Source organism: Rhea americana, unplaced genomic scaffold (assembly GCF_003343005.1).
Source record: "Rhea americana isolate MKP2758 unplaced genomic scaffold, rheAme1 scaffold_230, whole genome shotgun sequence".
NCBI lineage: Eukaryota > Metazoa > Chordata > Aves > Rheiformes > Rheidae > Rhea > Rhea americana.
Window position 1 is genome coordinate 535,371 of NW_028186347.1, and position 12,934 is coordinate 548,304.

A 12,934-nucleotide genomic window follows, 5' to 3' on the forward strand; every position below is an offset into this window, starting at 1 on the left:
GAAGGTGAGGGCAGTGCAAACAAGATTTCCTATATATAGCACACATTAAAATCAACAATCATTCACCACTATATCTGTTAGTTTTCATGAAAACTATCTTAAAATAGAGCAAGAGCAGAATCAAAGTTGTGAACTGTACTGTTTTGTCTGCCAGAGCTGTCCCAACCAGCAGGACAGTTTCATATCACAAGCAGCATCTGACTTTGGTTGTATCTGCTCTTCCAGTCTGTTCCTCCAACTAAAGTTTTTTTTTTTTTTTTTTTTTTTGTTGTGGAGAGTTTTCCTCTTATAGCAATGAGAAAACATAGTATTTTCCTTGGCTCCAAGAAGATTATCACAAAATTAAAAGTAGAATTTGGCTCATTTGTGCAATCTGCTATTTTTGATTTACCATACATCCTCCCCATGTCCTTTAGTTCAAATGTATCACAGCTCTTATCAGGGAGTGATAATGGTGAGCACCATGGGCCACTCCAAATTGAAGAGTCTTTGCCTCCTCTGTGCACGGTTTCTTAATACACAGGATACACGTTAACAGTTCCATCTTTGCTCTGGAAGCTAGCCTATAACAGTAAACATTTATCCAGTGATCAGTGGTGTTGGATGAGATATTACCCTTGTGAAAGCAGAATAGAAATAGAGTTATAACTTTAGTAAGTTGACCATCTTTGAAGTTTCAATGTCAGTTTCAATTTAACAAAGAGTAAGTTCCATTTTGCTGTCTCGAAAATTACAGAAGTGGTAGAGACAAGTTTGTAAATTAAAAAAAGTATTTGAAGATGTTTTACTWTACCTTTTAGTTTTGGATCTGTTTTTTCATAATTAGTTTTAATTAGTTATGCTCAAGACTTAAAACCTATGAATATACTATGACTGTAACCTATTCTGTGGCTTGAAACAGACGGAATGTCACATTATCATCACATGGTGAGGCATGAAATTTACTTTGCATAAACAACCTCTACTTAAAACAACTTAATACAAAACATTCCTTGCTCAATGGGCAGCATTATGTAGGACTCAGTATATCATTTTGTGTGACCAGCATAAAAAATGGCATCATTGTTTGTCGATGACTAGCATTTACAGTAAACAAAATGTTTTTGAACAGAATGTAAGCAAACTGTAGAGCAGCTGCCAAGAGATGAAATCTAGTCAATTTGCTTCAGTCCAAAACACATTTTATACGGGTTGAGAATAAATGTTTAGGTTGCAATAGGCGTAAGTTAAAGGAAAACTTAATAGTTTCCCAGTTTGAAGGAGTAAGATAGCATTTGATACAGGAAAGCTATTTAAGCTGGTTATTACAAATTATATTAATATTTTTATTCCTAAAAAGAAAAACACTGACATAAATCATGTCCATGACTGTTGTTCAAGTAAGAAACAATAAGAGAGTGTTACAGAACATCAAATACTTGCAGTGTTAAGGAAAACTATTTTTAGGCTGTATCCTATAAAGAAGTACAAGATACTGATTTTTCTTCTGGTTGTTCATTCTGCCAAACCTAAAGGCAATAGGATCATCCCTGTTAAGTTTGCCATCTGCAGTACTGATGAAGAAGTTCAGTTCTAAATGTTCGTATTTTTCACAATGTTTTATCTTTAATACAAGATAAGTGACTCAAGTTTGTGCTCTCTGCAAGAATAGTGATGTCTTTCTGAGAGACCCTATCAATGTTAACTAAATGGATTTTCAGTTAACCATATTTGAAATTACTACTGAAAACAAACCAGGACATGTGCGCCAAGTAACACCAAGTTCCCACTGGCCTGACCATTTTTACTTAACTTGGCAAAGTAGATAGTGAAAATGCTGATCTCTTTGTTCTAAAACAGCTATGAAGCATGGCAGTTGTGCCTTGTATGCCAAAAGGCAAGAAAATAAACTGTTTTTTTCTTGCAGGTAGTTTCATCTGCTCCAATTCATGCAAAAACTCCCCATTACTATGCTCACAGCCATCAAGGAAACTCCTCCATTAGGCCAATGGACTCAGCAGCCAACATAACCATAGAAGGTTTACATAGAGATGATGCTTTTCTGAGATGTGTGTTTCTCTTAAGCAGCACCTTACCTGAGGCTTAAAATACAGCTGGATAATCTCTCTTGTTGTAATGTAAAGGGCTGCTAGGCTAAAGGAGAGGCAGCTAGAGAGAGCTGTTATTAAATTTCACTTTCTAGTCCAGGGACTTTCTTGTCTCATCCAACAGCTTGGCTTTCAGTGTTATAGGCTGCTCTTCCAAGGAGTTTAAGGGTTAACTCAGCTGCCAGCTTTCCCTTCCTTTTTGTGATTTCATGTTGGTTGCCCCAAAGAATGGAGATCTGAACTTGCCTTCTGGACAAAGACACTGTTGCCTTTTGGCCTTTTCGGGACTTTTCTGACTCTGTAAAATCCCGAATCTGAAAACCATAGGTTTTTCTCTCAGCCTGACCTTGCATTCACTTGCAGGGAAGAAATATCATCATACCTTCTCTGGTAAAAGTCAGTCTTCAGTCTCATGAACTAGCTAAGCAGAAGGTGAACTGAATGAAATCCACAGCGGAATTTATTCAGAAACTGAGTTTCCTTCCACAGTTTGCATTTCTTGAAAGCAAATGGAACAAATAACATGAATGCCTTGCTTACAGCAAATGCTCATTTTTCATGGTAAATAAGTTGAACACAGTGATTGGACCTAGATTTTAGGAAAGACCATTTTATCTAAGGCATCTATAGGCCTCTTTCTTAAGAGCTGCTGTATTAGCTGAATGTAACTAAGAGCAATATGCCCTGTTTTTGTGACAGTCTCGCCGCCAGGCATTAGAGATAGAGGTGTTTCTGAAATTCAGTTCTTCCATGTTTTTTAAACTATTTGGAAAAGGCTGCTAGTGCTGACACATGTGCACATGTGTGTGTGTGTGCACACAAAGTTTCTTAACTGAAAGCACCTTGACAGAATTAAATCCTAGGCTTCTTTCCGGGAGGACTTTGACAAGGTCTCTCCATTAGACTCTGTGTCAGTTCTCTTCTCTRAAAGCAACAAAGATGATCCAACGGACTTTTTTTTCCCAGTTAGATTATCATTAGATGAAGACTTAGAGTAGTGCTAGCTAGTATTTGCAAACAATATACTTACAGTTCTTAACAGTTTTTCTCTAATGCCCAGGTTTGGTGTTTTGTCTCACCTCTGAAATGGCTGTTCACCTGTCTTCAAAACATTAGGTGGGGATTTCAAGACTGTAATGAATATTCATTTACATAAGTCCTGTGCTGAATTTGAGTAAGAATTGCCTCTTTGGTCTAATTGRAAAGGCTATGAAACTTGTGCTGAAACTAAAATTAAGTTAAGAATTAACCTATTTTAAAGGTCCCAAGATGCACTCTAAAGCCTGTAAAATTGCTGTTCAATTACATTGTAGGAGTGTTCACTAAGCCTAATGACTGGATGCCAGAGCTGAGTAGGCTAGAGCTAGTGCTTACACAGACCGGATCTGTAATGCCACTGCAGTACGGAGTACATACCTGCCTTTATGACAGGACAGAGAACACTTAGGCCAAAGGTGGCACAAAGGGACTGCAGTGCCGAAGCACTTTGCAGGATTTCCTCTAGAAGAGCAGTCACTGTGGCTGGCACAATTTAGGCTCTTAAGATGGAGGTGAATGGCAGAGACTGAGGACCCATTGTGCAGACTCACTGCACAAGTGAGAACACTTGCAAATGGGACAGAATTAAACAAAACTGAATTAAGATTACTTCAGTGCTGAACATATGTCTATACAAGGACTTAGTTCAATTCATCTCTTTTGTTGGCTTGTTAGTTATTTTTAAAGTCCACACGCAAAGAGCCAGAGAAATGATTCTGCCCTCCTGCATTTAAAATTAAAACTAATTATGAATTGCTGCAAAGTGCATCTTAAATAGGAGTGTTGAATTCCATTAAAATTTGTATTTTGTGGATTAAAAAATGTTCATCCAGCTAAATTTGACTGTACATCTTCTCTCATTCTATGCAAGCAGTTTTTTTTTTTTTTTTTTTTTTTTTTTTTTTTTNTTTAATTTGTAACTGTGGAAGGTCCTGTATAGTCTAAAAGAGGTAATAGAAACCACCTAGTCTGGTACACAAAAATCTGCAATACTGGTTATTTTCTCAGTACAAGTGAGTAATTTTGTCTGTTGAAGGAATACTACTGAAAGGTAAGGGGGCTGGTGATCAGGTTTCTGTTTAACCTCCAAATACTCTTCTCCTTTTCTAGCAGGGTGTAGGTCTGTTGGATTGTATCTTCACCTTAGAAGTACATATTTTAAAATACAACCTGAGATTTGGAAAGTATCAGGGTCTGAGGTCACAGGCATGATAAACTTTTTGGATAGAAGGGGGCAAATTACAAACCTCTCCAATGATTTAACATCCTCTGCTATGTAGATGAAATATTAAGCTATTAGCTTCAGTGGCAGATACAGAAATGCACATGAGACATATGACTGTAGGCTTCAGACATATATACATATAGAACTGTCAACCCGCATTTTATATGTAGGTGTTAACCACATTTATTCATGAATTTTACTCTTCTGTTTATACTGTATTTTCCTATTTACCTTTTTACAGACTCAATAGCTATTAATTTTTAATTCTAGTGGATCTAGACTTTAGTGTATTAGGCTTAATAAAAAATTTAAAAGAATTGTAGTTCTTTCAACAGCTACATGTAGCAACCCATACATGAGAACAAATAACTGCTTTCTCCCATGAATACAATTATTTAAAATAAAAATAAATAAATAAAAAAAAACATTGGTTTGGACTCACTTAGTAGCAATTATGTGTTTAAGAGGTGTAAATAACTTGCTATCCAGACATTACAAATATCCAGGTGCTCTGTATGTGCTGATGACAACAAAATTGAAAAGAAAGACTGTAATAATTCTGACTGGTTTTCTCTGCAGAAGATATTGATTATTTGTGTGTGGTGAGAGATTTGGAAAATTCAATTAAAGGAGTTGTGCAAAGGTTTCATAAATTTTCCTTGTACAGCGTGTACACAGACATTGTTGCCTATTAAATCAATGCAGCACTTCACAATATATTTTCTTTGAAACATAAAAATAAATAACATTTAAACAGTTCTGCTTACTACAGAAACAAATTTTATTTTCTGTGAAGCATTTAGTCATGTGCTATCACTGACTCATACACATTTGCCAGCTGTAACAAATTTTATAGACGTTTTCTCCAGAGACATAGCTCATATACTATGAATTTTTAAATGAGCAAATGGTGAAGAAGGGATGTCAGCAATATAAAAATTGATCAGTTAAAAGATAAAAGCATAAGTAAAGAGATTTGTATGGTAGTCTTAATAGGTTTTATTAAATAAAAATACTATAAAAAGACAGTAATGAATAGACTGAAGGTTTTAACTGTGGTTGAGGTGGAGAAAAATTATTCTGGCACATTTAGTAGAAGATTGGTTTTATATCACCTGACAGGTGAACATTTTTTTCTCACTGCTTTTTAGATCTCTAAATGTTTTAGAGCAGTCAAACTTGGGGGAAAAAATGGCAGAGGAAGTAGGAGGGGGAAGGAAACTTGGGAAGATTCTGCCCTTTTACTGCCTTTGGGGGCTAGGTGGGAACAGGAGGCATGGGGCAAAGGACAACAAGGCTTCTGCCAACCCGCTCCAATGGTGGGGGTGGTTTCTGGTGATTATCCAGCTGCTGTGTTACACTGTGCAACCCCAAAACCATGTGCTGATGAGGAGGAGAGGGCAAGAGCGGGCTGGCAGAGCTGCTCTTTTGGCGGACTAAGTTTGTACCAGTCAGCTGCAGCCTGTGCTAGTCTTTCTGGTCACCTCTGTAGATCCCTTCCTTTCTTCTAGCTACTGTGGTCACAATAGATTTTCATCCAAATTTTCCTAATGTTTGTTCTCTTTGCTTTAATGTATTTGAACATAATTGAGCTTGGCATATGAAGATGGCATAGACATTTTCAAGGGCATAGTTATCTACGAGAGAGAGAGAGAGAGAGAGACAGAGCGCGCAGGATTTAGGTGTCTTGGTTTGGTTTTTGAGCTATTCGTTATCCTCATTAGCTAACATATGGGGAAAAAAAAAAAGAAAAGCCGTGACATGCATTGTAAGTTTTGTGGAGCATCTGGGAGGTAGATTGTATTCTTTGTTGACTATTCAAATATCTAAATCTTAATGTCATCTGTATAAATATTACTATAAATATGACAGCTTTGTTAAAATGTACTAGCATGGGGTATTTGGAAAGAAGCACCAATTAATGATGATTTATATGCATCTGGGCAGCTTAAACTTTTTTTGTCAAGGCGGCTTCTCAGAGTGAAATGAAGATCTGGGCTTGGTTGTTTCAGTGGGTATGGTTAGTTGAGGTATTACATGGTCTGAATGCTACAATTAGCAAGYAAAGGTTCATAAAGACTTCTTAGTTCAGAAGCTGCATTTAGCCCAAGGAAACTAAGGAATAGCAGCTTATAATTAAATCTCAGTCTTTCTCTGCAATTGTCATACAAGACTGGGCAGTTTCCTTCCTTAGGGAAGAGTTAGTTACTGGTAGCTTTTTAATGATGATTTGTGTAAACAAATTGTGTTTATTAGGTAGAATGTTGAAAACTTGTATCTGAGGCAAAGTTGAACTGGATGCCTTTTTATGAAGTAACCTTATCTGACCTAGTTTAGTACAGAATTTCTGGCTTAGTTTGAATCAGCTCCATATAATGCCACAGGCACCACATGTCAGATCCGCAGATAGGACTTGGGCATCACATCACGTATGGGGAGTTTGTGACATCTAAGAAATCGCAGCATATCAAATGAGGAACACGGAGAGAATGAAAAACTGAGGAGAATCCCCTTTGTGCCTTTGGTGGTTTAGTTTGCTCTCACCATGTAGGTTTCCATGCAGCCCTTTTCCTTATAGAAGTCTTTCTTAGCCTAAAAGCCCCTGTAAATATCTAGTTGTTGTTCTCAGTATGTGTAATATAGAGCAGATAATTCTGAATTGTCTCTTACTCTTTTGTGATCGTAGAATCAAAATGAGGTATGAACTGTCAGCACACACTAAGTTTACTGAGATCAGAGCTGATCATCAGCTGCAGAAAGCCATCTAGAAATCTTGGCACTCAGAGGCACCTGCTTCCAGACCCTTTCCCCTTATGCTCTCATTCCCTGAGTTCCTTTCTACTCTCGTACATGTGGGTTGTTTTTTTTTCTTTCTTTTTTTTTCCCCCCTATTCCTTCCAGCCATCTGCTCAAACCATCACCCCAGCGCTTCCCTCTCTGTGCTAGGGGAATGGTCAGCTGGGCTCAGGTATATTTGCCTCTCTTTTGCCATCACCTCAGAGCCCTCAGGGATGGTTCTGTCTTATGGTATCCTTCATAAAGCTCTGCTGCTACAATCCTTATCCCCTAAATTACTGTTGCTAAGCAGAGACACTCTAATTATATGAAGAGGGTTCTCCTAAACAATTGCAGTAGTTTATTAAAGTCTTATTAGTATAAGGATGTTCACAAATTCCATATATATATATATATATATATATATATATATATATATATATNTATATATATATATATATATATATATATATATATATATATATAGTTGTTTATAAAAACTGATTTTTCTTCCTCCACAGAGTATGTTCAGACTGCTAGTAGCGCTGCATTCCTTAAGTTGCTCCTTGATTGAGGTATGTAGCCTCACAGCCTGTTCTGTGACTTTTCCAGCTGCAGTGTGCAGGTAGCATAATTGTAAGGACTGCAATATGTACGTACTTAAAGCAGTTGGAGAGTRATACACTATGTAGGCGTGTAGTCAACACTAATAGCTTGATGGGAAAACCGTTGTTACTGTGCATGTGGTTTGTTAAGCAAAATGACATATATTGAATTTATAGAAAAATCTGTCCCACTCAAAAAAGATCTGGTAGTATTTCTGTTCATTAGCACTGTTAGGTTTTAACTGGATGTTTTTTTTTTTGAGAATGGCTATTCAACTGTAACACATTAACCAAACTAAGAAAAAGTGTGTACTACAACAGCTTATAACTTCATAAATACAATGGCTGATTCCTTAGGATTCTGCATGGAGTCTGCCTATTACAGCCCTATATGCTGTTAATGGCAAGGTGCTTCCAGCGCCTGAGTTCAGGGGCTCTGCTTTCCTGCCAAGCTGCTGTCGCTTCAATATTAACGCAGGGAGACTCCTGGGCTTGCCACATGCAGGCCGTGTGCAGCCCCCGGAACAACCCAGCTGGCCGAGGCCCCTCCAAGCAGTATTCTTTTCCCAGAGAGGACAGTRGGCTGCAGAGCAGGTGGCCTGGCTCAAGAGCAGCAGCAGCAGCCTGCTTCCAACCATCAGCTTCCCCAGGAGCATCTTGCATTCCTGTTCTGTCACTGCATGTGCAGTAAGTGCAGCATCTTGGGTTGCACTTGCTGCCTATGCACGAAATCAAAACGTAGTGTGAATACAGCAGCTCTGAGAAGAGCAGGCTAAGTAACACTCTGTTAAAGGCCAGTACTGAGTACAAAAGTACTGAGCTAGGGATGGAGCACTTACAATTTTGGATTATGAGTAAGTATATGTATGGTCTCTATAAAGTGTATAATTGAGTTAGCTGAGGCACATGCATTTTGCTTCTCAATGAAGGTTAAATTTTTGTTTTGTAATTGCAGTAACCTAATAAAAAAAAAAAAAAAGCTGAAGAAAAAAAAAGAAGAAAAAGAAAACTATTTTGACTACAGGCTAATGTTACCCTAATACCAATTAGCTGCTTATGCTGGAGATCTTTCTACTCCTTATTCCTTCCAAACCAGCCATCCCCATCAAGTCCAGCTTGGTCCTAGTGGCCACCTCCCTACACGGCCCAGTAGCACGCTTGGAATTTAAAGGCTGGGAACAAATTAGTTGGGGGATGGAAACCCCTGTGCAGGCGAGCAGAGCTAATGTCCCCTTTTGCAGCTCAGTTTCTCCATTCAGCATAAATTCCAAGTCCTACAAAATGCAGAGTGGCCTTTTTATAGTAAAATACCCAATAATCAGTTTAACTAATTTCAAACCTTATACTGGCTTACTAGTTTAAGCTAAACTCATGCTGATCACAGCTACAAGACTTCAATTCAAGCTAGTGCAGAGCTCTCATGTCACTATTAGTCCATGTCCTTAAGAATGGATGGTATTTTCCAGTCAGCAAATATCTAGTTTGTAACTTACTTACATCGCCCAAAAAAGATGCATTTACTGCTTGTTTTCTCTATCTGTGCCTAAATGTGACCAACAGTGTAAAGCTCTTCTCCTTCTTATTAAAAAAAAAAAAATCTATGTGATAGCTAAAAATGTTTTAGCAGTTATCCATGCAATTTAGCTCAAAATGTTACTGCAGTTTAGGGAGACAATCTGTTGTTCTGCCTTACCTTAAGGGATTGGGGTGGGAGAAGAAGGCATGCACACTTTTTAATATAGTGAGGCTAGTACTGGGCAGGCCTGTAATGATGAACAGATCATATAAATGTTTGTCCTGTTGTCTAATTGCTACTTATCTTAGTCATTTCTTATCTTCACACAGGCATCGTGTGAAAAATGCATTCCGCATCAACCCAAACTTCTACATCTGCTTGATTGTACTTAAAAGGAGAGAAGAAATGAGTGTAAACTTATCTCCCCAGCAAATACCAGTTAGGGATTGCTCATTGCACTAGGCAGGTGCACATCTAGATAAAATTTCTGGTATCTATTTAAACTTAACAGTGTGCACAACCAGATAATCTCAATGTAAATAATACATTTCTTCATGTTGCTTTATCCAAGTGCAGGACTAAATGCTGATTTCAATTTACTACTTTTTTTTGGTATGCTCTTACTTCAAATATATAATACTTGTATGCTGCATGAACATTGGTTCCCAGGCCTTCAGCAAGAGATGGTAAGATTTCACAGGAATAACGTGTTGTGGAAAATGGTTGTTTTCAGGATTAGAGGGGACAATGACAACTTCATTGAATAAATTTATTATTCTACCAAAAAGCTAGCAAAATATGAGTTAAAAGAGTATATGTGATTGTAATAAAAAGATACAGGAAGCTCTAGTGTGAGGGGTTAATCGGATTACTGAACAGAACTTGTTTATAAACAGGCAGTCTGTCTAAGCAGGCTATTACAATTAGGGACGTTTTAATCTATGGAAATGTTTCCACCAAAATCAAACCAAGACAAGTATAAAGGTATTGGATGCAACTTAGTGTTTAAACACATGGGTTTAGTTACCTTTGTTTAATGTCCAGCATTAAAAACACTGTTTAAGTCAGTGTTTTAGTTTATTTTGATACTTAATAATATAAGGGGAGAATTGTTACAAAATAGTTTCTTGTCTCTTAAAGCTTCATTATTCTCTAAACCCAATGGGAGATCATGTTTCCCAAATTGCTGAATTAGGTCAGCCTCTCTCACGTTAACAGACTGCAGTTTCTTTTATGATTTAGGGACGTGCAATATGAATACACAAAACTGAACTTTTTTTTTTTTTTTTGCAACTACTACAAACTAGGGTTAATCAGATAAACTGATTTTTTAGAACTAAAGTTCTAGGAATCAAAATGATAAATGTGTTCAAGTGTATGCTTAAACATGTACGTACTCAAGTTTTGAGCCTTCTTATTAATAAAAATATTTTTCYACTTTATGTGCATTTTATCTGAAGGATAAAATATTGTTTGAAGGGAATTGTATCAGTTACTCTGCTTCTACACTGTTCTTGTTTTAAGCTCTGTGGTGTTGTTTTTTGCTACATGCATAAAATTCACCAGATTACTGCTTTGTATGATGACAGGATTAGTTCAGATGAATTGGTAATAGTTTACGTAACCTGATTATACCTCAGTGTCTGAAAAATGAATATTTAGAATAATTATTGATCTAAGAGCCCGTGAATGAATTGCAAACTCACTGTGCTATTCTACATAGTGCAGGAGCTGAAGTTATTCTGTATAGTCTTGCAAGAGGAAAATAAACTATTTCACAGAGAACAACAGTAAACGGTGAGGAGGGACAATCAACTACAGTAGTAACTTACTTATACCGTAACAGTATCAAAATAACGAAGTTTGGTGTTTAATTGTTTTTAGGGAAATGGGCAATACAAAGTTATATATAAAGATTGTGGCAAATACTGTACACATGCCTTTAATGCTATTTAAGCAGTTACTGTTTCTTTGACCTCTTGGTGTACTAAGCTTTTGCCTTTCACAAACAGCTGGGTCTGTTAAGAACCATTTCCCAGTTCCACACAAGGTAGATCATATGACTCTCACTTTAGCACCCTTAGAGGCCATCTCAAGGACAAAGAAAAGAGATACACTCAAAACTAATGTTTTTATATGGGTGGGAAGCACTCTGAAATGATCTTGTGATGAACACAAGAGAACAGACTAATTAATGTGAAGCTGTTCTGATTCCTTCCATTTGGTTTGCTGTTTCACTTATTTCATTACWCATAGAGGTTCTTCAAGCTCTCTTAACTTTTGGCAGTATTTTACCAAGTTGTGTTTGGATGGAATGCTGAATGTTTTATTATTCAGAGCTGCTGGAGACAAAGATTCCTATTTATATGCCCTGATATACATAAATGCCTACTCAGCCTACGCTTTCCAGAAAGAAAGAAAGTATTGTGGCCAGAGAATCTTGCATGCCATGATTAGACACACCCGCAGAAAAATTCTAAATGCTTGTGAAAATATTTAAGTTTTGTTGCTTTACACTGAACTGTTACACAGTACGTAAGCTGCATTCTCCATCTATAAAAGCTAGAGTCACTACTCAAGAATGCCTTTCATTTTGTCTTAGCTGTCATGCTTATAGTGTTGACTGTGATTACTTTTTTCACAAGAAATGAAACTGGAAAAATTGAAGGAATACAGGCTCATCTTATGAGTACTGTAAAGAAGTATCTACAAGTCATACATTTGGAAGTTCACAGAGCAGCTGATTCTCACACGCACAGTTACACTGCACAGTGACAGCCCTAGAATGTGCTAATGTTGGTGACAGTTTGGTATTTTGCAGAGAGTAATGAGGTCAGGCTACAAGGAAGCTTTAAACAAAGAGGGTTAGTCTTGGTTTTTTTTTAAATACATAGCCGTTTTTTCCCATTCTGCTGACACCCATTCTTAATTATGAAAACATGAATTGCTTTGTGATTTCTTACTTCATACTTTATATATTTTGTATTCTCTGAACTATAAATATCACTGGTTTTAAGGTGTAGAGGAAGAAACTCTATAGTTGGTTGCAGTTTAGTCTGCAACTTTATGCAGCATCATTTTTTTGAAGAGCCTACTGTTGCTTTCAGACTGTGATGCAGTACCTCAGCTTTTATTTTAGTAGAACTAAGTTATTTTGGATATAACCTGTGATGTCTGTCTCTAAGAGAACCTGCAAAAATTAAAACTATTTTTTCCTGATACATTAACACTGAAATCTAAACCCCGCTGAAATACATCAAGCTTCACTTTTACTGTTTAGTGAGTAGCTGTTACAACAAGTGATAGGCTTTCCTAGTTTTGTTTGGAACAGTCGCTGAGCGTGACGTAAGACTAATATATGTTAAAGCCACATCATACCTGCTGATCTGAGGCAGAAGTGTGCTCCAACCCCTTCCCAAACGCTAGAGCCTCTGCGTCTGCTCTCAGCGCTGACTTCCATGCATTTCTATGGCTTACCTTATTCTTCAGCATTCTACAAGTATTGGTACCATGTAGAATAACATATTTTCACATGAAAGTAACTTTCATATCAACTTGGGCAGAAGCCTGAGATGAAGCTGCTACAGAGTTACTGTCCTTTCATGCTACAGAACTTGAGTCCATCTTGGGGCTAACTGAACAGATCTCTGGCCAGTGATCTTGAACGTTAGATTTTCTTCCCTACAGG

General features: G+C 37.3%; 1 protein-coding gene across 2 annotated transcripts in view; it reads left to right on the top strand.

Annotated features, from left to right (window-relative positions):
• ITGB3BP (integrin subunit beta 3 binding protein) overlaps nt 1–10,688 on the top strand; it is a 33,149-nt gene extending 22,461 nt beyond the window's left edge. For both annotated transcript variants that reach the window (XM_085306056.1, XM_085306055.1), the window contains exons 8-9: nt 7,647–7,700; nt 9,576–10,688. In XM_085306056.1, coding sequence (XP_085162182.1) covers nt 7,647–7,699 — 53 coding nt within the window. In that variant the 3' untranslated portion in view covers nt 7,700; nt 9,576–10,688. The remainder of the gene's footprint in view (nt 1–7,646; nt 7,701–9,575) is intronic.
• Nucleotides 10,689–12,934: the final 2,246 nt, after the last annotated feature.